This window comes from Salvia splendens, chromosome 9 (genome assembly GCF_004379255.2).
Source record: "Salvia splendens isolate huo1 chromosome 9, SspV2, whole genome shotgun sequence".
NCBI classification, from domain to species: Eukaryota; Viridiplantae; Streptophyta; class Magnoliopsida; order Lamiales; family Lamiaceae; genus Salvia; species Salvia splendens.
This window is the reverse complement of record NC_056040.1, coordinates 19,142,625-19,168,075: the sequence shown is the minus strand read 5'-3', so window position 1 is coordinate 19,168,075 and position 25,451 is coordinate 19,142,625. Positions and strand designations below refer to the sequence as shown.

The 25,451-nt window shown below is 37.2% G+C and overlaps 2 protein-coding genes across 5 annotated transcripts; both read left to right on the top strand.

Moving 5' to 3' along the window:
- The first annotated feature begins 5,859 nt into the window (after positions 1-5,859).
- Positions 5,860-8,068, top strand: LOC121746887 (transcription factor CYCLOIDEA-like). The gene is made up of 2 exons (XM_042140843.1): positions 5,860-6,750; positions 7,834-8,068. Exons 1-2 carry the CDS (start codon positions 6,043-6,045, stop codon positions 7,894-7,896), a joined length of 771 nt encoding a protein of 256 aa, XP_041996777.1. The 5' UTR covers positions 5,860-6,042; the 3' UTR covers positions 7,897-8,068.
- A 6,790-nt stretch (positions 8,069-14,858) lies between these two features.
- LOC121748247 lies at positions 14,859-24,657 on the top strand. Of its 4 annotated transcripts, none has more exons than XM_042142477.1 (11): positions 14,859-15,100; positions 15,283-15,481; positions 19,637-19,871; positions 20,077-20,246; positions 20,918-20,932; positions 21,022-21,164; positions 21,309-21,486; positions 21,599-22,178; positions 22,600-22,712; positions 23,519-23,762; positions 24,243-24,657. In XM_042142477.1, the coding sequence occupies exons 2-11, from the start codon at positions 15,291-15,293 to the stop codon at positions 24,468-24,470; spliced, it is 2,097 nt and encodes a 698-aa protein (XP_041998411.1). In that variant the 5' UTR covers positions 14,859-15,100; positions 15,283-15,290; the 3' UTR covers positions 24,471-24,657. The 4 variants fall into 4 exon arrangements, with proteins under 4 accessions (XP_041998411.1, XP_041998412.1, XP_041998413.1 ...); XM_042142478.1 differs by having other exon boundaries at positions 15,280-15,481; XM_042142480.1 differs by lacking the exon at positions 14,859-15,100 and adding an exon at positions 16,297-16,413 and having other exon boundaries at positions 15,343-15,481.
- The last annotated feature ends 794 nt before the right edge of the window (positions 24,658-25,451 follow it).

Here is a 25,451-nt window from a genome sequence, read left to right as displayed (position 1 = left end):
GGCACACTACGTCTCTAGGTGTCATGTTTGTAGTTTACCACCGATCTTCAAACCCATCCCCAAACTCGAGATCTGACCTTCGTGTGGATGAAGCTTATCAGAAATATAGTACTCCTCGAGATTTGTCATAGTACTACTCGAGATTTGTCCCACGTTATTTGAGGTACTTCTTTTTCACAGTCGTATTGGAAAAATGATAAATATTACTCTCTCCGTCCTTGAAAATTTGTCACTTATTTCTTTTTTCGTCCGTCCCTAAAAATTTGTCTCCTTTCACTTTTACCATTTTTGGTAGTTGACCTTACATTCCACTAATTCATTCTCACTCACCTTTTATTATGTATATAAAAATAGGATCCACATCTACTAACTTTTTCAACTTAATTTCTGTTACATTTCTTAAAACCCGTACCGGGTGAAATGGTGCCAAATGATTAGGGACCGGAGGGAGTAGTTAAAGTGAAAAAAGGTAAAATAAGAGAGAGAATAATGTAGAAAAGAGTATTCTCTATAGTATTCTCTCTCTTACGTTACTCTCTCTCCACTTTATCTATTTAATACTATCATTTTCCCAAACGATTTAAAAAAAAAGTAATGCCTCAAGTAACGTGGGACGGAAGGGGTACTAGATCTAGAAGGAGAAACACAGAAATCTGATTGCAGAGATGTGTGATTTTCCGATCCCTGCTATTGAGAGAGACACAATCTGACTTTGGCAGCTAGGGATTTTGTCATCTCCTCTAGTCTTCCATTTCATAGAGTTATGATAATGGGCTAGGTTAGGGATCTACAGAGGTTGGACTATGCCTAACCTATTTGACTTTCTGTAATTAAATTCAAACTCTTAATTTAATCAAAATACAATGAAATTTTTTCTTATGCCACTACAAAAGATAATATTGATTGTCTGTTCAATCCCAAATTACGAGTAATTCAAGTATACTCTTGAATTAATATATTTCACATGTTTAAGACGTATATCTCTATTAATTAATTCAAGTCTGTCATGGTCCATGGAGTGATACTTATTTAACATCTTATTCGAGAGTTGTTCAGTTCGAAAATAAGTATCACTCCATCTGTTTCTTCATAGCTGAGTCATTTTTTCGTTTCATAAAGTTTCTTTATAGTTGAGTCTTTTGTATATATGGTAATATTTAACTCATTTTTTCTTTCCTGCTTCATTCTCTCCCTATTACGTTATTCTGTCTATATTTTTCTTCATCCGTCTACCATAAAATGTCATCAGTTCACCCGACGCAGGTTTTAAGAAATGTAAAAGAAAGTGAGTAAAAAAAGTTAGTGGAATATAAGGTCGATTACCAAAAATAGGTGTGACAAGTATTGACGGACAGACCAAAAGGAAAACTAATGACAAGTAATGGCGGACGGAGGGAGTATTTCCTACTTTATTCTCTCTACTTTTTTATGTCTTGCTTTATCTACTTTATTACTTTCTACTTAACATACTAAACATCCATTTCTTAAATTTTGTGCCAAAAAAGTGCCTCAACTACGAATAAACAAAGGGAGTATTAATAAAGTAATAAATTTCAATCGGTCGGGATTCCTCTTGGGGATAATATCAAGCCGGACTCTGACACGATTCAATACAATAATTATACTAGTACCTCTGGTTATTAATTAGTACTACCACCCGGATATCAATTTTCCTAAGTTGCGAAAAACTCGCTCCTATTGATAAGTCAAAGTATTGTATAATTAACAATGTATGATGAATGTTATATACAATATAAATATCGAGACACTGTATTTCTATATATAATAATAAAAACTTGTATCAAATCTAGATCCCTTCAGTGCTATACACACCAATGTTGTTATCTTCCTTAGATACGGAAAACTTTCAGTCACGCTGCAACCTTTCTACATAGGTAGAGAAAGTCTATTAAGATTATGAAATTGTTTTACTTCTGCAAGGAGCCGACTAAATAACCTTCTGACTACTGTAATGACATATTCCACTACCAGTCTATAATGCAGAAGACTTAGACTGCTTTTACTTAAATACAGTATTGTTTATAAAATGAATACTCCATTCGTCCGCGAATAGGAGTCATATTTTTTCATTTTAGTCCTCTGCGAATAGGAGTCTCGATTCATTATTACTATAAATGGTACTCCCTCTGTCCCATTAAAAATGAAACGTTTTTCTTTTTAAATTGTCCCATTAAAAATGAAACGTTTCCTAAAATAGAAATAATTTTATCTCTACTTTTCCATCTCTCTTACTTTACTCTCTCTTCTTTAACTCACAAAACAACACTGCATAAAATCTCGTGCCGAAAAACAAACGTATCATATTTATTGGGACGGGGGAGTAATAAGGTCCCACATTTAATTTAAAACTAATATATACAAGTGGGTCTCATATTCCACTAGCTTTTTTCCACCCACTTTTCTTAACATTTTTTAAAACCCATGCCGCCAATAAATGAGACTCCTAATGGAGGACGGAGGGAGTATATATTATAAAGTAAACACAGTGTGATAAAAATAATTTCCTCTTTAGGATAAAAATCGATGTATTGAATTTTACATGTACAAAGCAGTTCAAAAGTTGTTTTACAATATATAAACCCTCATACAAATAATTCATCTTTAGTTCGCAAAATTGTTAATAATCCTATAAGACAGCAATATATATGGAAAAATAACTATTTAAATCATGAAGTTTAGTCAAAATCTAGTTTGTCCCATAATCTTTGAAATTGAAATATAAAATAATGAAGTTTCAACTTTTCTTAATTGTCACATAAATGCACAAATCGACGTCCTTTGAAACAACAATATTACAACAAAATAAGAAAATAAAGAAACACTCTCTCCATTCGTGAATAGGAGTCTCGTTTTACCATTTTGATCCGTCTGCGAATAGGAGTTCCGGTTCATAATTAATATAAATAGTAAAGAGGTCTCACATTCTACTAACTCATTTCACTCACATATCATTTAAAACTAATACAAATGAGACTCATATTCCACCAACTTTCTTTTACCTACTTTTATTAACATTTCTTAAAACTCAAGTCGAAATGAAATGAGACTCCTATTTGCGGATGGATGGAGTATGCAAGAAAAAAAATATATATTTTAATGAAATACACCGTTTTAAACATCATTATAAGACAATATTTTGTTCATAAATGTGACAATTGAAAAAAATTGAAACTTTATAATTTAATATTCTAATTTTAATGGTCATGCATATACCAAAATTTGAAAAAACTTCATAATTTAAATTACTATTATCCCTATATATATCTTGTAAGAGAGCACCATACAGAGGATCAGGGGCGTATCTAATGATTAAGATCAAAATATTTCCTAATACATACGTTCGATTCAAAATTAGTCTAGCCTAAAATGATTAAGAAAATTTAACAAATTTTATTCTATCTATGAGGCGCAGGGAAACACGTAGAAATCAACTTGAGTGCCTCAATATTTTGTTTTGAATTTTATGCATTGAAATGTCGTATATTAAATTTTAGGTGAATGTTAAAATATTTTACTATATATGCCTAAAATGGTTTAATTTCGGGTCATTCTCAGCATCAATTTCTGATTAACAATGTCAGACACTTTCCTTTACAACCTAAATTTAGATTATTTTCTAAAAAAATTCAGCACATATAGTGGTGTTTCCAATTTTGTTTTTGTTTTTGTGTTCTCTCACTATGTGTGCTTATTTGGTTATCATGGAGTTTAGTACTTTCGCAACTTACATTTCTAATTGTACAATGTCCCATCTCGAATAAAGGATCGTCAGAAATAAATTAAATTATTTAACTTTTGTGAAATTCAAATGAGGCAAATATAAAGATATGACAACATATTATAGGAGCAATGGAAGCTCGCAATAGGTGCACTACCTTGACCTATGGTCGGTGCACCACCGTGCCCAACGGTGGTGGCTCATAGTCGCTACACCAACGTGGTCTGTGGATGTGACATGCCCCTTTATATTCATTCTTTATTTGTTACTTTTTGCTAATATCAGATGGCATGGTGGTGTATCATGATAATAGTGAACGGTGTTATTACAGTATTACTATGTATGAGTATCGTAACCACGAAGACTAGTATTTAGCTTCTAAGTACTCCAATTTAGACCTCTTGCACTATCTAATTATTGCAATATAGACCTCTTGCGACTCAGGACGATGATTTATCTTTCATTGCAATTATATGTTTTGTCCCCATGTGTTGTGAATTCAACACCCAAAAAAAAGAAAATGGTATTTTTAATTAATCTGAATTTAAATCTTGTAAGCCTTATATTAAATATGAAATCTTGCATTGCGACTTACAATAGATTCACCGTTTTGCAACGGGAACTCAATGTTCTTTGAAGAACCGATCTAATTCTTTCCAAAAATATTGCAAAATTAGATGAACATTCACATCACCGCAGTATGAAAGTGTGTAAAATACAAAGTACATGGACAAATAAAAAAATGTTTTATGATTTACATCATTATAGAATACTTGGAAAAAAAATATGCGGATTCCCTTTGACAAATATGATTACGGGATGTAATCAATGCAAATTCCAAACTATTATCTGAATCGTTAAAAATATCACAGATGACAAAATAATAGCAATAAAAAATGTCAACACAGTGTCAACGGATATCACAGATGACAAAATAATAACAATAAAAAATGTCAACACAGTGTCAACGGTTGATATAGTGTTGACACCGTGTTGACATTAAAATCTTGAAATTTTACACTGTGTTGAAGAGTTTGGAGTTTGTACAAAAAATATATATATATTATACATTTTATCACTACCCTATTATTACCTGCATCCTCAAGTTGATGGTGTCTTCATTACAAATCGGCACAAAAATGCTAGGATTTGGAGAATGAAATTGAAATTGATAGAGAAAGTGTGATAGAGAGTGAATGAAAGTTTGTTCCCTTAGCAATGGAATACGTATCGCTTCTAGATCATGAGTAACACTTTTGAATGTAACACTGATTTTGTTTTCTGACTAAAATTTCCTTTTGTAATAGAGATCGTAAACCATTGAAGCGGTATATATAGATCAATCCCTCCGTCAAGCACTACTCGCACCTTTCCTTTTGGGCACGGAGATTAAGGAATGAGTGATAGACAAAGTCAATAATTACGGCTGTAGGTATAAATTGTTACTAAAAATGGAAAGAGTGCAAATAACTTGGGACGCCCAGAAAGGAAATAAGTGCAAGTAGTGCGGGACGAAGAGAGTATTAGTGTTATATTATGCATTAATGGGATATTTGTTCCCTAGTGCACCTATATATACATGTTTATTGAAGCGTATTTATATGTGAGAGAAATCAGCCAAATCAGCCAAATCCCAATATATAATATTTCACCAAAAATCAAATGGGTTTAGGAAGAAAAATTCGTTGATTTTTTTTATTATCTTCCTGCATCTTTTAATGTGAGACGACTAACATGTACGAAAATATCTCAACATGACCTAATCCGATTGAGTACATTGTGCACGAGCCCACACAAGAGTGCGACTCATAAGTTAAGTCATATACAGTACAGATATACTATGCTCATCTTGACACTGGAGAATTTTTGACCTCACATCTGAAATGATGCTTTTGAAAGTGCAGAAGTACTATTTAACAAATTAGGAAGTAGTGGGTTAAATCTGAATTAAGATTTAATTAGACAGATATAACGAAGTGTGTCAAACTCATTCATGATTAATCTCAAGAGTCATGATGCTACAACTTTTCCGAATATGTCATGCGCTTAATTATTGACCTACTAACATAAGCACCACCCAAAACTAAGAGAGAGGAAATGAACTCCACCAAATTCAAGCAGCTGTCATTCTCAACCAAAAGAAGAATTCTCAATCAAAAGTTAAATGGAGCATAAATATCAATCAATAACCATACTTGTATTGTATTGTATTGTCATCAAACATCTCTCTCCTCTCTTCCATCTCTCTCAATAGTATAAGAAGCAGTCTCATTCATAGCTAGGCGAGATATAACTAAGTAAAGATGCTCTCCTCCAACAGCAGCAGTTGTTGCAATCACAACCCTAACTACACACCCTTCTCCGAAAATGACATCACCTCCCAAAACCCTAATTTTCTCTTCGGATTAATCCCCAATTCCCCCAATATCTACTTTGACGATTTCCAATTCCTCGACCACAACTACATAATAACCACACCGCCCCCGGCGCCCGTCCCGGCCGCGGCCCCGCCTTCGAAGAAGGACAGGCACAGCAAGATCAACACTGCCCGCGGGCCGAGGGACAGGCGGATGCGCCTGTCCCTCGACATTGCGAGGAGATTCTTCGATCTCCAGGACTTGCTGGGCTTCGACAAGGCCAGCAAGACTGTGGACTGGCTGCTCCGCAGCTCCAGCTCGGCCATCCGCGAGCTCGCGAAGGGCCGGGCTGGGTCGACTCTGAGCGAGTCGTGCACGTCGGAGGAGGCCGTGTCGTCGGTGGGGAAGGGGAGGAGGGGGAAGAGTAGGGTGGTGGTGCAGCAGCAGAAGAGGGCGACTGTGGCGAGGGAGTCAAGGAGGAAGGCCAGAGAGAGGGCTAGAGAGAGAACCAGTCAAAAAAGACGGCTGATGAGAGAGAGTGATGTCCGAGTGTACAACTCGGATGAAGCAGGAGGTACAACTCAAGGAGGGGGTTTCAGCCCTTGGAATTCATTTCCTTTAAATGAAACTGACCATGCTGCCTTCTTTCAGCAGGTAATATTCTCTAATAGTGACTAATAGTATATATTTGCAAACATACTGGTATAGTAATAATGGTCAGTACTTAGATTTAGGTTTTCCAATTTTTAAAAATATTCTTTTATTTTTTTTCCGCTGATATTTCAGTGTTACTATATGCTTTTGGTTTGACGTTGTACTTATTCCACCTACCAATTAGTGTAGATATTTATTTTACTTTTTAACAATTTATTTTAACTTTATTTCTTTCAAATACAACTAATGATTCATAATATTATTACCTACGAATAAATTTTATATATATATCAAAATAATAGTAGGAGTATTACTATATAGAAGGACACGGCAGCAGTTAGGATTTTGTTGGATATTGAGGTTTCTCATTTCAGTGATATAATTATTTGGTATAATGCTTATAATTTTATATCCGATGCATTTATATGTAAATGTTAATTGTTACTAGGTAATTTTGTTGAATCGACTTTGATTGTATGCTGTTTTTGTAAAATTTTATGCTAATAGCAGTATATTTTCTGAATTATGAAATGAAATCTAGATGTGTTTACATTATTGAAACTATTTTTATAGCTTTATTAACATCAGCATTATAACTTAATACTTATGTTTTTTTATCGACAATGAAGTGTATAACATACTTAACACAAAACATATGAATTCATACTATATGATAGTTAATTAATAAAATCAAACAATCATTTTGCTATATTATGGGTCAGATATTATTTATAATTTCAACAATCGGAAAATAAAATTAAGTGTTAGGTTGTATAGGAAATTTGGTGCAAAAAGTGTCCCTTTTTATGAATTTTTGTTGAGATGTAAACACATATTCCCTGGTTTAAAAGGCACATATTGACTGTTTGCAAGTGAAAAAGGAATATGAGAAAGAAACTTGTAAATGAATATCACTTGAATCTTTTCACTTTGCTCACAATAATCTAAAGATTGAATTAAGAAAGAAACAAAAAAAGTCTAATTAAGATTGAAATAAAGAAATATTTAAAAATCAAACCACCAAAATCAGACCTTTAAAACTAGAGCTTTGGTTAATCACTCTTGTTTTTGTTGGATGAGCAGATTGATGAGTTAGAGTTCAATGGCAGGCCATGGGAAGACTACGGCTTTAATATGTCTGTCTAAGATTATGATGTTTTTGGTACCCAAATTGTACATTTGAAGAGCATTTGATTTTTTCTTGTGTTGTTGCTTTAATTTATTCAGAAATTAAGACTAGTGGAGAAGATCAATTAAGGATCCGTTGGTGTAATTCTAGATTGTGGAAAGGGCTAGAAATAAATGCAGTGGCTGTAAATAATTTGTGCAAATGTTCCAATTGTTTAGTTTTGGGATTACAATTGTAATTTATTTTCACTCCCCATAATAAGTGCTTATTACCAATATATTGTACGTACTATTTCTTAATATCTATTTTCCCTTTTTTTTTTAAATTTGCGACAACATCCGTACAAAGTAATACACATACAATATCTCAAATTAATATACTCCATATTTCCCATTTCACTTGCAAAATAATATACACACACGCAGTCCCTGTTTCTTTTCAGGATAAATGGATAGCCATTTACACTAGAGTTACTATGTAAGTCACACACCCTTTTACAAATTACTTATATACTCTTCTACTCCATCTAATTGTGAAACAAAATATATCAACTGAATTACTAATTTACTCTCTAGTAGCCTATTACGTAATTACATTTGCATAAAAAATTATACATAGTACTGTAAATCTTTTTTTTATAAATAACGATCAACAGTGTAGTTGGTGTGTTTATTTGCCTATATGTATGTTTACGATGCTAACTTTTATTAGATTAGTCTGAAAAAATTCGATTTGCAAATTTAAATATATCATTTTGTTTTAGGGTATTAAACTGAATTATACTGCATCAAATAATTTATATATTCAATATTTATATATAGCGTATACATAATTAATGAATAATGGTACCAACTTAATCTAATTTATTTTTTCTTTTCTTTTCTTTTTTGCTAATTATTGATTGCCTGTTATTATCTATGACAAAGTATTATACTTAGGGCATCAATAACCCCGTCCCCATTTCCGGCCCCAAGTCCCCTCCACGTCATCATTCCTCTACAGTTGCGGCCCAGGCCCCAACTGCTGTAACCCTGCAGGCCGCAACTAATAAATGACACTATTCACAACTCTAACCTATTTTGAACGTAAAATAAAAAACGCCGAAAATTTATAACACGGAAAATTTAATTTCACCGAATACTGCAAAATTACAACATATAAATTTTAAAAATGAAAATAAAATACATAAAAACATAACGTCAATCCTGGAAAACGTTGGTGCGAGTCCAAATTTCTTCGATTAGATCGGCTTGGAAGCGAGTGTGTTGTTCCTCTTGGCGCATCGCAGCTGAACGGGTCATGACATTGCGGATGTCGGGAGGAAGGCCCTGCACGGGCAGATCGGTGACAACGTAGTTACTCCCGGTGCTGGCGAGCAGATCGTCGCTCCACAAAGTGACGTTATCTTGCTCGTCCTCAACGATCATGTTATGCATTATGATACATGCATACATTGTGTCGGCGATGTTTGACCGCTGCCAACCACGGACCGCTCCCTTCACGACAGCCCACCGCGCTTGGAGGACTCCGAATGCACGCTCGACATCTTTCCGAGCCGCCTCTTGCCTTTGGGCAAACATTGCCCTCCGATCGGTTGTCGGAGCTGTGATAGTCTTCACGAGCACGGGCCATCGAGGGTAGATCCCGTCTGCCAGATAGTACCCCATACTATACCGACGGTGGTTGGCCGTGAACTATACGTTCGGTGCTTGCCCAGCACACAAGTCATTGAACAATGGAGACTCGTTCAACACATTGAGGTCAGTTGTTGGACCCCGCGGCACCAAAGTAGGCATGCCAGATCCACAATCTGCAATCGGCAACGGCCTCCAACACAATCGTGGGATGTGTGCCCTTGTGCCCGCTAGTGTATTGTCCTCTCCAAGCCGTTGGATAATTCTTCCACTGCCAGTGCATACAGGCGATGCTTCCAAGCATCCCCGGGAAGCCGTGGGCCCGCTCGTGCATGTCGACCAACTTCCTAACGTCGTCGGTCGTTGGCTTTCTCAAGTACGTATCCTTGAATGCTTCGACGACTGCCTGACAGAATCTAGCGAGGGACTCCCGTCTAGTAGGCTCGCTTACATGGAGATACTCATCAAACATATCTGATGAGTTGACGAATGGCAGACGTGCATTTCTGCAACGTCGATATACTTTCCCGGCCCACAGCATCGTTAGTTTGGCAGAAATACGGGTCACGAGCTACAACTGCGTTGACAATGCGTAGGAACAAAGGCCTTCGCATCCGGAACCGGCGACGGAACATCTGATCACTCCATCGCGGATCTCTAGAGAAATAATCCGTGAAAAGTCGCAAGGCAGCTTGTTCACGGTCTCGGTGAATATACATCCGGGTACGTGGTACCCGGGTTTGTTGTTCGTTCCAAGCTTGAATAGCAGCTTGGTAGCGTTCAACTTCGTTGTTGATTTCTTCTTGTATTGCCGGTACCGCCTCTGCTAACAACCAGGACATTTGATCTTCGAATATTCTTTGACGAGGAGGCATTTTTTCGAATTCTAGGAAGAGATTTGAAGTTGAATGTGTATGAAAATGGAGTAGTATTTATAGAAAAAAATTTTGAATTTAAAAAAAATAAAAATAAAAATCGGTTGCGGCCCGGCCCGAGGAGCGTGTAACGGGCCGGGACTCGCCAGTTTGCCCGTCACCGTGCAACGCCGTCCCAGGCCGGGACGCGGGACGCTCGCCAGGCAGGGAACGCGGCCCCGGGACCGGCCTGGACCGTGACTCTCCTCCGTGTAACGCATGGGACGGGCCGGGACTCGCGACTTGCGGCCCAGCCCGCCGCGTTACAGATGCTCTTAAAATGAATATATGGAATGGTTAGATTATACTAAAAACTTGTTCGAGTTTTCGTAAAAGCTATGAATCTTGCACTGAACATATAGAATTACTACAACTTATAAACATCGCATATAAAGTAAACTGATATCGTTTTCTTTGAAGTATATTAGGGCATGCACATCAGGGAATAAATTATCCGTGAATTGATATCGTATTCTTTGAAGTATATTATGGTATTTTAAATGAGTCTGGATCATTTGTTCCATTCTTTGATCTTGTCATCTCATATTAGCATATCACAATGAAATGAAAAACTAAAACTGAATATTGTCGAATCCTTTAGCTCCCCACCATGATTACCACAAGAAAGATTTGTTCGATTAAACGCTCGAATGACTGTGAAGAAAAAAAGGACATTGGTGCTGCTACTTAATCGAATTGCTCTAGTATTCAAAAACATAAAGAAAAAAGAAGAAAGATCGAAGAAAATGTTGAAAGGAAAGTGAAAGAAAGAATTGAGCACAAGATAAGAAAATAAGTACTCGCCCCGTCTGCGAATATGAGTTTTTTCCATTTTAGTCCGTTCACGAATAGGAGTCCCAGTTCATTTTTACCATAATGGTAATAGGGTTCCTCCTTCCACTAACTCATTATATTCACATTTTATTTAAAACTAATATATACAAGTGAGACCCATATTCCACCAACATTTTTTCACCCACTTTTCTTAACATTTCTTAAACTCGTGCCGCCATGAAATGAGACTTCTAATGCGGACGGATGGAGTAATGTTTTAAAATGGATTAAATAAATAGAATAAAGTAGAGAAAAATAAAGTAAGTGAATAAAGTTATTGATTTTTTAATAGGACTAATTCTAGATTTATATATATAAATGTAGGCTTGTGATCCATTGCTAATTCACTCTCTAATTGTTAAATACAACTAATTTAAGACCATATGATTTTAGAAATCTAGTGGTCTAAAATTTGCCACTTGTAATTTTTCATTTTTATTAATTAGATAAAAAAAGATAAAAAAAACTATCAAATTAGGGTTTTGAATGAAAATGTCAATATAGTATTTTAAAAATATCAGCACAATGCTTTGAGAATGTCAACACATTGCTTTAAGAATGACATTCTACATGTATTATATTCACATATTTCATATACTATGTTGACATTTGTTGCTGTACGAAAAAAATGAAAATTTTTGAATTTTTTTTCTTCAGATTTTGACATTGGAACACATGCAAGTGAGATCTCGTTAGAATCTTTATGAAATTATCTTTAATTTGATATATGTTGTGCGAAAAGTCAGTTACAACTAATTTGTTGTAAATTGACCTTAATATCCTTATTGACGTTTTTTTGTTGATCGTATTGACTTGACATTACGAGGTTGATGATCTAGGCCCTTGATTTGAATATCTAATGTAGGCATGCACAAGGGTCTTAAACCGCCGGTTCCGGGCCCGAACCGGCGGTTCAAGGGTCGAGATATTCACGAACCTGAACCGGCCCGCCTAGCTTCGGACGGTTCCGGTTCAGGTTCAAAAAACCGGCGGGTTACCCGGCGGTTCAAAACCGCCGGTTTTCGGCATGAACCGCCGGTTCCGGGCCGGTTCGCCGGTTCCACGATTTTTTTTTTTTGCAATTTTCAACTTTTCAATTTTAATCAAATTACATTACACTTTTCAAGTTTGTTTTTGTATGCAATGTGAGTAAATAAAATTGAAAAAAATACGGCTAAAGTTGCAATTTTATTGAAATTGCATGGTTACAAATTACACGTTACAAGTTACAACAATTACAAATTGAAAACATATGGCGGTCTTGAAGTGTTAAACAAAATTTAAATACAAATGAGACTACTAGTGAAGAACTAATTACAAATGACAAGAAACGACGTTGAAGTTCTTAAACGTATAAGTGTATTATATATATACTCTTAACCGGCGAAGAAGATCTTTCTACATAACTAAATTAAGGACACCTTTAGCAATTCAACTTTAAATGTTGAGTTTCGTCTAACAATCAACAATTATAGTAGAATTGTCAAAAGTTTCCCTCATTTAGCCGTATAGAGAAATATACTTCATCGACTAGAGTATATACAAATACAATTATGTAATTGTATTTGCATATTTTTAAAGTAGGAATTAATGGGAAAAAAAAGAAATAAAAGAAAAATGATTTGAGCTCAACTTAAATTAAAAATTTAAGTTGAGGTGCCTACGTATCCCAATTGCTCATTTGCATTAGGGAATCAAAGTCCACGTAGTTCTATTACCTTACTTACCTATTTGGCTTGGCCGGCGGCGGTTGACGGTTGGCCTAAGGAATAAACTTGCGCAATTAGAGAGAATGAGGAGATAATAGAGAAATGGAGATTGAGAATGAAATTCCGAAAATTCAAGGAATGAGGCAAGGAATAATGAAGGAGAAGTGGAGGTATTTATAGGAGTAAAATTGGATGAAAATTTTTTTTTTTTGAAATTTTGAAATCTGCCGTAAACCGCCGGTTTACCGCCGAAACCGGCGGGTTGGTCACGGGTTGCGTCAGAAAACCGCCGGTTTCTGACCGAAAACCGGCGGTTTACGACCGGTTTTGCAGGCCTAATCACTGACCCTACGACCTAGCCTCTGAAAAGTGGCCGGAACCGGCGGAAACCGGCGGTTTACCCCGACAAACCGCCGGTTTACCCCTTAAACCGACGGTTTACCCCGCAAACCGCCGGTTTCAACGGCTATCCTCAACCCCTACGCGAACCCTACGAACCCCTAACCTACGAAACACTGTTCGACCCTTTGAACCGGCGGTTCGAACCGCCGGTTCAAGGGTCGAGATATTCACGAACCTGAACCGGCCCTTTCGACCCTTCAACCCGCCTGCCGGTTCAAACCGCCGGTTCCGGTTCATGAACCGGCGGGCCCGAACCGGCGGTTAACCGGCGGGCCGGGTCGGTTTGTGCATGCCTAATCTAATGACTATTATTTAATCGTAGTTAGCAATTAAGGATTGAGTTAACAATATAAAACTCTCCTATAAATGTGTGGATACTCCCCTTCACCTTATGAATTGGTCATATGAATATTCTAAGTTGAGTCATATTCCTTTTTGGGATGTCCCAATGAAGTTAAGTCATTTACATTTATGAAAAAAAAACAAAACATTCAATCAATCTTATTTTATTCCATTATTTACTTTACTATATATTTATCTCTCGTATTTTATTCATTCTCTCCTACTTTTTCAACACAATTTTTTAATCTTCGTGCCCAAAAGTTCTGTATTACCTTAGTTGGGACGGAGGGAGTACATATTTTAAATACTCCTACTTTATTAATATGCAATTTCTATTTTAATCAATATAGGTGGCGTTCGGTTGCCATGACTAATATCATGAGACTATCCATCTAGGATTAAGTGGTGAGATTATTTTAGTTGGAGGGGGAGGCTATGACTAATTATCATGAGATTATCCATCTAGGATTAAGTTGAATGATTCAATCTTATGAACCAAACGTGATACATATTTAATCATGAGATTTAATGTTGCCAACCGAACACCCCCATAATGTACTATTATAAATTCATTGATAGGTCGTATAAGATGACAATCGTAGAAAGCGAAAGGATAGATTCACACGTTTAGAGCATTAGCAGTGTTGCGGATGTCCCGGCGGACATCCCCGTGGACATCTCAAAAACACCTCCTGCCACGTCATACGGACATCCCACTGCATAGTGACAGACATCCCCAAAGACATCCCGACGGACTTCCCACAATAAAAATTCACAAATTAAACAATTTACGGAATTAAAATTTCGACACAAATACGGGGAAAATGACACCACTTTATTTAAAAAAACATACTTAATAAAAAAAATACATAATTATTAAAAAAAGAAATTAATGCAATAATCGGAACGTCCGAGCGGACGTCCGTGGGAGTCAAAGCAATGGGGGACGTCCGCACGGACGTCGCGACGGATATCTGCGGAACACCGCAGAACTCCGGTGTCCGCAGCGGATGTCCGTATCCGTGCCTCCCTTGCACAATGGTTGACGTCCCACGCGGACTTCCGGTACGCCGGTCGGAATTCCACCCGGCGCGATTGCTAATGGTAGCCAATTCTCAATCCTTCCTGGTCCCACCTACCGCCATACTCATCTCACTTTCATCTTTCCCGTCAAAGCTAAAACCCATTTCTCAATCTTTCCAGCATTCCCCTCTCTGCTAATCATTCAACAACCTCTAAATCTTCGCCGATAACGAACCTATCAAACAACTCCGAATTCTTCATCAACCACTCTCGTTTAAACATGTGGATTTCTGAGGTGTTGACGACATAATTTAGTGCGAAAATTTCATGTCTCTTGGTCATCGTTTCCATCCTTTCTCAACAGTAAGTTGCTAACCCTTCCCAATTCGTACTCAATATGCTTTTACACACGCTCTTAATGGCTCAATTATTGATCAGCGGCGATATAGTTCAGTGCCGTTAACCAGTTTTAACGGATTTCTAATTGTTTTGGCTGTTTTGATTTTTTTGATTAACCTAGTTGGCGCTAATCTGAAAATAAGCAGGTGTAGAAATGGCTATGGTGAACAGAACCCGAAACATGTTGGAGGGTCTAATGAAAGAAGGGTCATTTAAGTGGCTGACTAAAAGGCAAAGTGCCTTCGATGAAGACATTGAGGATATGGAGCGGTCTCCGTCGGCTGGGAAAAACTGGCTCCCTGAGCTCTCCCTTGCGGCAAATGTTGTCGTCCGCAGATGCTCCAAGTTAGTTCTTTGCTCTGTTTGCTGATTATTCCCCTTTTTAAGGGGGTGTTTACTTTTGAGGATTGACCTAGATGCATAAAAATAGTAGTATAGGTTACTCTGGTATCTACTAAGATGGATTGAAACTTGATAAATTTTAACATTTGAGCTAAATTATGTATCTTATCAATCATGATAAGTAAATACCCTCCTAATTGTACCTAAAGTTTCTGAATGTATCTGTCAGTTCTGATTGTTGATGAGGATATGGTTGCATTCTAGAATTGAAGCAACAAAAGGGTGGTGGGGGTGGATTTATTTGGGTAAGCGCAGGATTGTTGTGTAACATCTTAAAGGGACACATGAGAGAATCAAATTTCTACATAAAATCAGCTATACATTACTGCAGAATAGATGTTGGACCTTGCATTAGCATGTCATGAAAGAAATCATTATCCGGAAAAGGCAGCCTATATAGATTTTAGGCAAAGTGCTCCAATGGCCAAAGGTACTTTTTGTTAATTGTTATTCAAATGTTTCAACTTGGCCTCTAGATTTCCTGAGTAAAGGATATTTATGATCTAAACAATACGCTTGAACCAGTTCCTTAGTTTTTATTTTAATTTCAGTGAAAAGTTTAAAATATATGCTTACTAAGTACCTATGTTTTAATGTGTACTTTGGAAATTTCCATTGAATTTCTGTGACTTTGGAGCAGTTTCTGAATTCTGAGTGTTGATTTGTACTGAAATGTGTAATTATATTAGTGTGCCCTTATAACAACAGTGCTTTCATAGAAATTAGTCATTTTTGGTTTGCCTTTTATACCTTTGCAGAATTTCCACATGAACTGGGTGTTCTATTTTTGGTTCCTTTCCAGCTACATAAGCACCATAAACGAAGGAGCGCAGAGCCTCAGATACCTAACTCTTTGGTCTTCAAGAATGCTAGTTGTAAGAAATAGTGACTGGCCTTCTCCAGCCCTTACTATTGTCCAACCTGAGAATGGATAGCTAATGTGTTCCACACTTCCACTTATTTAATATGGTTATATTGTCAAGGTCATAGCCAGTTGAACTTTGTCATAACAATAGGTATCAACTGTCAAGTGAAAGTGGAGAGATATATGCAGTTGAGACATCCTAAACAAACTGATAGACTTGTACCTCGTTCTTCTACATGACTGACTGACTTGATCGAGTTCATGTACTCGCCATCTATTTTCATCATTCATATATTTGACAGTGCGAAAACATTGTTTAATTCAGACAAGTGAGAGGAACGACACTGAGGTGAACTGTGGTTTTTTTCATGGTATCAAAACAACTTTGTTTTGGGGCCAGCCATTTATAATAACATGTGCATAACACACACACTGTAACCAGCCATACATGTCACCTTCCTGATTCCCAGACATTTTTGCTAGTTTTCTATGGTTCATGCCTTTTGATTTATTTATCTATAGTTTAGGAGTTAGGAAAGTTGGTTAAATAGCTATTAGTTTTGGATTTAAAACTGTAGTTTACCCTAAAATAGTAAGTTGATTTAGGATCTTCAATGAATAAGAGATGAGGACCATTATCTTTTCATATCTCTCTCTCTTTCCTTTATGTATGTGTTCATCGATAAAAAATAAAGATGGGCTGATACGGATGTTGTTGGAGGGGAGTGGTCTACAAGCGAGGAAAGAGGGAGGTCGTTTGGCCATCAAATCCGGAGGAATAGCGAGAAGATTTGGAAGTTAGGGCTAGCACAAATATCTCGGCGTTTGTTAATTCATCAATTATTGTTATATTGTTATTTCTGTTCCTAGTTTAGTGTTAGCAATCGTCTATATATAAGGAGATACATAGATGATAGAAGCATCTTTTGGAGAGATCAGAATTTAGACGGCTTAGCCGTGGCCTCCTTCGTGAGGATTGGCCTCCTTCGTGAGGATTATTTCTTGTTCCAGTTTGATTAGTTATATTGAGTTCTTTCCCTTTTTCGTTTATGTTCTTGTTCATTAGTCTCGAGCCTTTACTCCTAACAATTGGTGCGGTGAACGATGGTCACTCTCGAGGAGATTCACGCCTAGACGGTTTGGAGAAGGCTAATGCAGAACTCAACACCCAGTTACAGCAGATGAACAAACGGGTCTCGGCGTTGGGGTCAAAACTCGACTCCTTGATAGAGGAAATGCGTGCGGGTTTCGCGGCCCTCAACCACAAGTCCAAAGCAACGCCGTAGGACGGTGCGTCCTCTGAAAATCGGGAATCTAATTCGGTGTCAGCCAGCAACAAATCAACGTCGCCAATGCCTACCTTTGATGGCTCGGACGCCCTCGCATGGCTTGCACGGGCGGAGCAATATTTTTTTATCTCGGAAACCCCTTCCGAAGACCGGGTAGGCATCGCAATGGTGGCTCTGGCAGGCGCTGCCCTCCCTTGGTACCAGTTGTTGCGACAGCGAGTTCCGGATCTGACTTGGGCTCGGTTTGCAAGGGAGTTGAGGAAACGCTTTGGCGGCAATGGGGCGTTGAATGAATATGAAGCATTCGCCGCAGTACCATCTCCTCCCCGTCCACCTACACTAGCAAGGGTGACAACTCCGATGTTGTCCTCTAGTCCGCCTACAACAGCCAAGGAGAACACTCTACACACCATCCAACAGCCCCTACCTATACAACAAATGTGCACACCCTTGACATTACAACAACCCATTCCACCTCCAGTTTTGGTGCCTCTACCATCTCCTCCCAGTCCACTTACACCAGCAACTCCACCTACACTAGCACCAGTGACAACCCCGCTGTTGTCCACCTCCGGCCCTTACATTATGCAGTTTCAATCTCCGTTCTTGTCCTTGCTGCGATGTTAGTTTCCGCTGCCCACCAGTCCACACCTATGGCGGTTTCCTTTCCAGGATCTCTATTTTCATTGGCAGGCGCTCCATTCTCCTATCTGGTCATGCTGCGATTCCTACATATCGTTGGCAATCTTCTATGGTTCGATGCTCTGGCTACTACTCGAAAGCATGGGTTTGAACCTCCACCGGACAGAGGGATGTATTTTGAATTTTAACAGAGCCTTGAGGACAAGGCTATTTCGAGAGTGAGGTAGTTGATACGGATGTTGTTGGAGGGGAGTGGTCTACAAGCGAGGAAAGAGGGAGGTCGTTTGGCCATCAAATCCGGAGGAATAGAGAGAAGATTTGGAAGTTAGGGCTAGCACAAATATCTCGGCGTTTGTTAATTCAATTCCTATCTTTCATCAATTATTGTTATATTGTTATTTTAGTTCCTAGTTTAGTGTTAGCAATCTTCTATATATAGGGAGATACATAGATGATAGAAGCATCTTTTGGAGAGATCAGAATTTAGACGGCGTAGCCGTGGCCTCCTTCGTGAGGATTGGCCTCCTTCGTGAGGATTATTTCTTGTTCCAGTTTGATTAGTTATATTGAGTTCTTTCCCTTTTTCGTTTATGTTCTTGTTCATTAGTCTCGAGCCTTTACTCCTAATATGGGCATTGTTAATGGGATTATCAGTACACACTACACAGTTTACAGGACCCATCAAAATATAATACGATAAAATATGCCAGCTCAACGGGCTTGCCTTAGAACTCTGAAGGGTTTATGGTTAGGGCCAAATCTTTCTACCCCGAAGAAAATCTACCCCAATTGGCCCAAATAGGTAACCTTATATGGATGGCCCTAAACCGAGCCAACCCAATTGACATCCCTAGGCCTAGGGTTGTATCATCTTGGAGAGACTAGAGAGGGCATATGTAGTTGGAGATACCACTTTTTTTGTTTGTGAAGCAATTTTTTTTTCTCAACCGTAATTGATAACTCTTTGAAACCCTTACTCGTTTGTTTATCTACTAGCCTGTTTACGCGTTACGTCTACACTAAAATACAAACTGACCACTGCTTTGTCTCTGTCTGTATTCAAGGAGAACATACACTTTTTTTCTGAACTTATATGATACTCCAACTGATAGACTCTAATAGAGTTTAAACGCTCCTGCCGATTACCTTTAAATTTTAATTGCTATTGTCTGTACTCTGTATAGTGCTATTTCTAATTTTCTTTAGACCCCTAACAATTAAATGAGAAAAATGAACATTTGCTTTTCTGCGTGCTTGCTGTTATGCCTTCAATACTTAATAGTTTTATGCAAAATGATGCAGAATCCTTGGCCTTTCTTTGAGCCAACTTCGAGAAAACTTCAATGCAGAGGTTTCGGAAATTTTAAAGCATCAGTCAAGCTTTGCAAGGAACTTTTTGGAATACTGTTGCTTCTTGGCTCTTGCTTGGTCGATACATGTAAATGGTTATTTGGATGAGAAGAAATTTCGACGTCTCACATTTGATATGATGGTTGCTTGGGAGTTTCCTGAGGCTTCCAGTGAACCATATCTGCATGTACGTTTTTACTGTTTGAGTAGCACTGTAGCAGTATCACATCTTATGTGAATACTGATTACTATCTGATTCAGACTGTAGTTGTATATACCCCATTATACTAAATTCTAAGGGAAAGATTGGGATTCATTCAGTACAATAAAATTGGTTATCACACCATATCCTTCAACTTGTAATGTATTGTCTGACCGTTATTTTATAACAGGCAGATGATGATGTCACAGTTGGGGTTGAGTCTTTTTCTAGGATTGCTCCAGCAGTTCCTGTTGTTGCTGATGTGGTTGTAAGTGATAAAATTTTTGAGGTGCTTGCCGGTTCGTCATGTAATCGACTTTGTTTCTCAGTTTATGATAAGTACCTCATTCGGTTAGAAAGGTAATTCCTGACACTGGCATTCTTCCGTTCAATCTCCTTTTCTACGTGGAAAAATTTCTGCTAAACCTAGATCAGTTTGCTTCCTGCTGGGCTGTACCCTCCGTCCCATTTCATTAGGGCTTACGGTCCGTGCAAGACACACGGATATTAAGAAACAAATAGTTTATAATAAAATAGGATAGTGAAGGTAACTTTTGTTTAATAAAGTACCCCGATGGCAAGTGGGCCCAATGACATGATGTAACTAATGAATTATGTTGGGGTATTTGTTATTCATTGAAATTCTATTTTAGGTAGTGGCGTATTGAAATGGGAGGTCCAATTAAGGTAAGATGGCCTGTTGAACAGAGAGAGTATATATGCATACGAGTGCATGTACCAAGTTAGATATTACAACTTTTGTCAGCATAGTTTGCATCCACAAACTATGTGAAGTGGATTTAACATTGTTGGTGGTACGAGTTGTGTTCATCTCTTAGCTTATGATAGTCATCATACTAGGATGAGGCTTTGATGTACATCATTGCTAAATGATTAAATAATTAGTAAGCTTTAGACGAAAAGGATCCTAGGCTATTGGTCAAGGTGTTTAGTTAACAACCTTACTGAAATATATAACTTACTGTTATCTTTATATGCTCCTGTGGGATCCCATGATGTTGGAGGATCAGGAAATATTTAAGAGAGTGAGTTAATTTTACTCTACTAGTATTTTAACCGAAGTTGTTTGTTCTGTACTTATACGTTCCAACTATCATTGGTACAAGTTTTTCAGGGCAATAAGAAGGTTGCAGTCCCAATCTGAGTCATCTCTCCTTTCTTCTATACGTGCTGGAAGAGGGGAAAAAATCCTAGAAGTTGATGGAACTGTTACAACTCAGCCTGTTCTTGAGCATGTGGGTACTTCAGCATGGCCTGGTAAGTCATTGTATTTCCTACCTTATGTTGATAAAAAAAGCTAGGAAATATGTGTATAATGGGGAACAGAGACATATAAATCTATGGAGGTGTAATATTTTTCTTAAATATATATGACTATGTAACCTATGTTTGTCATTGCAGGCCGGTTGACTTTGACTGACCATGCTCTATACTTTGAAGCTCTTTGTGTTGTCTCTTATGATAAAGCAAAGTCATACGACCTTGCTGATGATTTGCAGCAAGTTGTTAAACCTGAGCTTACAGGGCCGTGGGGGACCAGGCTTTTTGACAAGGCGGTCTTCTACAAATCAAGTGTGCTGTAAGATTATGTTTCTTATACATATTTTTTCATTATACAGTATACACCTGATTGCTTCCTTGCTTTAATGTTTTCCGGGGAGCGTATAGGTTCATTAGGAGTTCTTTTGCAGATCAGAACCTGTTGTGGTGGAGTTTCCAGAGCTTAAAGGTCACACACGTCGTGACTATTGGTTAGCTGTTATTCGTGAGGTTCTCTATGCCCATAGATTTGTGTTGAAGTTCCGGATCAGTGGCCTCGAGCGAGAAGAAGTGCTTCTGAAAGCTATATTTGGAATTATGCGAGTTCAAGCCCTTAAAGAAATGAGTTTCACACAGCCTCTTTGCTTCGATGCTCTTCTTATGTTCAATGTGTGTGATCAGCTTCCACTTGGTGACCTGATTCTTGAAGAACTTGTGAACACATTGGCCTGTGGTAAGATGGATAAAAAGAATGCAGGGACACCTGGAAATGGGGTTTACTCGAGCTCTGCTTTATCTATTGCTTCTAATTTGGGGTTTTCTATTGGGAAAAGCTGGGGATTGGTTAATGGTAGTGGACCAGTGGTTGGCGAAATTACTGTTGGGGAGATGACGCCTTTGGAAAAAGCTGTTAAAGAAGCTAGATGTAGCTATGAGAATGTAGTGCTTGCTCAAGCTACAGTTGATGGAGTTAAAGTTGACGGGATCGACACCAACTTAGCTGTAATGAAGGTATGACATGTTTAATAAGTACATTTCTTGTAATCAAATCCTGTGGGAATTATTATGATTGGCAGAGGCTAGCTCTTTACTGCCCATTGTTTTGATATCATGTGCTAATGTGATAATAAGGGTTGTTTACTTTGAGTGATGGGATAGATTGATGAAATATAGGATTGAGTATTTGAAGGATAAGATGCTCAAACAACCCTGAAAGCAATCAATCCATCAAAGTGCACAGTGGATTAGTTATATAAATACGCCCTATTGGCAAAGTAAACGCTCCATAATGACCATGACTAAAATTAGGTTGTTATGATTGGATAAAATACTTCAGAGATATTTCCAGGTCTCTCTCCCATTTGATTGGTCTCATTTATCTGACACTCATATTCACAAGTCACTGTTTCTGAAGATTTACGTGAAACTGCAGGAAGTACTTTCTCCCATGACAGAAATTTGGAGTTGGCTTGTTTTCTTGTTCTCCTGGGAAGAACCTTCCAAATCTCTGGCCTTCTGTTTGGTCTTCACCTGTATTATCTGCAAGTGAGTACATGTTTTGTGAGACCATGACAGTTCAGATAAAAAACATGTGCGAAAAAGATGTGTTGCCTCTCCTACAATCTTGCTTCTCTGTTTCTCATGATTCAAACAAAATAACTCATGAACTCTTTCCAAAGTCAACCAACCCCTAATAAGTAATATTTCCACATATCATTTGATTGAGAGTATACTAATAGTTGATTATATTATATTATTATTTCAAATTATTTGTTTAGAGCCCAAGCTTAGCATGAAAAGAATAGTAGTATTCATTATGTATTATTTATTGTTGCTAGATATTTCATAAAGATGGGTTAATTCCACAATTTTAGGTGAAGGGATGGTGGATGGTTAAGCTATAACATCCCTAGAGGTTAAATTCTGGCTAATTCTTACCTAAACTCATAATTATAGTAAATTTTGTGTTTCCCTAAAGTCGACCTCAAACTCTGTTTTCAGTTGAAAAGACATATCAAGACCTAAATTTTAGTTATCGATTTCAGCAAGCTGGGTGAGCACCTAAGTCATATGTATAATAAAAATGTTCTTATACAGGCTAGATTATGTAATGCTTTCCTTACTTCTCCTTGTGAGCTGTACTAGTTTGAAGGTCTTAGGTAGCAGAGCTAATTGTTGATCAAGAAGAATGATTTCCTCTATCTTCAGTTAGGGCCAGGTGTCAATTATGTAGATGCTTCTGCCTGTGAAATGATTGACCCTAACTAAGCTCCTGATTGTACATTTACATTGAATAGATGCAAGTAGAAGGATAATCCCTTATTAAGCTAATTCCTACGCTTTGTTTGCAGAGGGTGGATGAGCTATGCTTTGGCAACATTGTTCATCTTTTTTGCAGTATTCATGTTGCTTACACGGTATCTTGGGCAAGGAATGCCTATTGATGAACTGAAGGTAACAGCTCCACCTCCAATGAATACGATGGAACAGCTTCTGGCTGTGCAGAATAGTATTTCCCAAGCCGAAGAGCTAATACAGGATGGAAATATACTTCTTTTGAAATGCCGTGCCTTACTGCTGTCCATTTTCCCACAGGTATTTTGTTTTCTTATCTTTGTTCTCTTGAATTTTGTCATTGAAGACTGGTGTTACTAGTCCTAAGCCAGAGAATCCCTAGAATAATGCTGATCTGCAGCAGACATGCCAGTCAAAAGGGCTAGAGCTTAAGATTCGTGTTATATCATGTCAACCTCAGTCATAGAGATGAAAGCTGAAAGTGATGATTTAAGGTTACTGGTGCTGTTAAAATTAAAAGCTGGAAGTTGTCCGTTCCAGATCATTATCATTTAGGTGCTAAAGAGAGAAAAAATTAAATTTCTTGAAAAGTTGGTCTTATTATGTAGAGAGAGAAAACAATAAATTTTCTGGTAATTTTTTTTCTGCTTAGCAATGACAAGATTGAACATGGGATGAACTGCAGCCCGTCATTGTTATCATATTTATGGCTATATTCTTGAGTTTACATGTTTTCGATTATTTACGTCACGCATTACCTTGTATATATGCAATGTTCAGGCTACCGAGAGAGTTGCTATTGCATTTTTGGTTCTGGCCTTGCTTCTTGCTCTTTTACCGGTTCGATATATTTTCGTGTTGGTTTTCTTGGAGACATTTACGCGATATTCACCAATCAGAAGACCGAGCACAGAAAGATGGATGAGAAGGTTAAGGGATTGGTGGTTTAGCATACCTGCGGCCTCTGTAATTTTGGAACGAGTCAACCAAGATAAGAAAAAAAGGTGACACAAATATGATCTTTGGCCTACGTGCTTTTCCCAATCATGTGAATGTAAATGTAAATGTGTAATCGTGAATGTTGATAATATATTTATGTACGTGTACAGTCTCTCATTTGAGTGATTAATGTACGTGTATAGTCTCTCATTTGAGAGATTTTATGATTATATATCGATTTTTAAAATTTTATGTATATTATCCGTAATGTTTAGTAATTATATTAATTTTGCCCCATATTTTTTTTTTTTGAATTTCACTACAACGGTTGAGTAGGGATATGACGTGCTGGAAAATTAAGTTTTAGTACAAATATAATATGACTAGGACTCTAAAAGATTGTGAGATTATATGATAATTTTGATCATTAGCATAGATTAAAAATTGTGCCCACTGTCGAAAATGAAATTTGAGGTGCTACATACAGACTATTATATTATTTCAACATTAACATGTTTTCATACTACTATAGTAGTATTTGCCTATGGGAATAGAATGAATGAAGAAAGTTGGAGTTTGAATTGCGTTAGTCGATGCTGTGTTTTGGAATATAGGGATATACCTATTTTGAAAAATGTGTAATTATCGCACAACTGATAAGAGAGATTCAAACTATAATTTAGGATGGTAATCGAACCCTTATATATTTTGATGATATTATAATGTATAGTTAGTAACAACTAACAAAGATTTTTGTGCAATAAGATAGAAAATCAAATAGTAATGGAATGATTTACTAAGTTATTTAATGAAATATAAATATAAATGCAAATAATTACTATAGTTCTGGCTAGAATGAGATATATCTACGATATAGATAAATATAAATATACCTCATAAGAATATCAATATAGATTTGCACAAGATTTACTGTACTATATAAACATCGTGAGTTAACGTATTTTGCACAATCATGATTATAAATTTATAATTATAATTATCTGGATGGAATTGCCTCTGCATTCAGAAGAAAAGAATAAATATGTTCAT

Coding starts and splice junctions, on each gene's coding strand:
- LOC121746887 (XM_042140843.1), top strand. CDS start 6,043: ATGCTCTCCTCCAACAGCAGCAGTTGTTGCAATCACAACCCTAACTAC. Junction 6,751..7,833: donor ATGCTGCCTTCTTTCAGCAG/GTAATATTCTCT, acceptor TTGGATGAGCAG/ATTGATGAGTTAGAGTTCAA.
- LOC121748247 (XM_042142477.1), top strand. CDS start 15,291: ATGGCTATGGTGAACAGAACCCGAAACATGTTGGAGGGTCTAATGAAA. Junction 22,179..22,599: donor CCAACTTAGCTGTAATGAAG/GTATGACATGTT, acceptor GTGAAACTGCAG/GAAGTACTTTCTCCCATGAC. Junction 22,713..23,518: donor TTCACCTGTATTATCTGCAA/GTGAGTACATGT, acceptor CTTTGTTTGCAG/AGGGTGGATGAGCTATGCTT.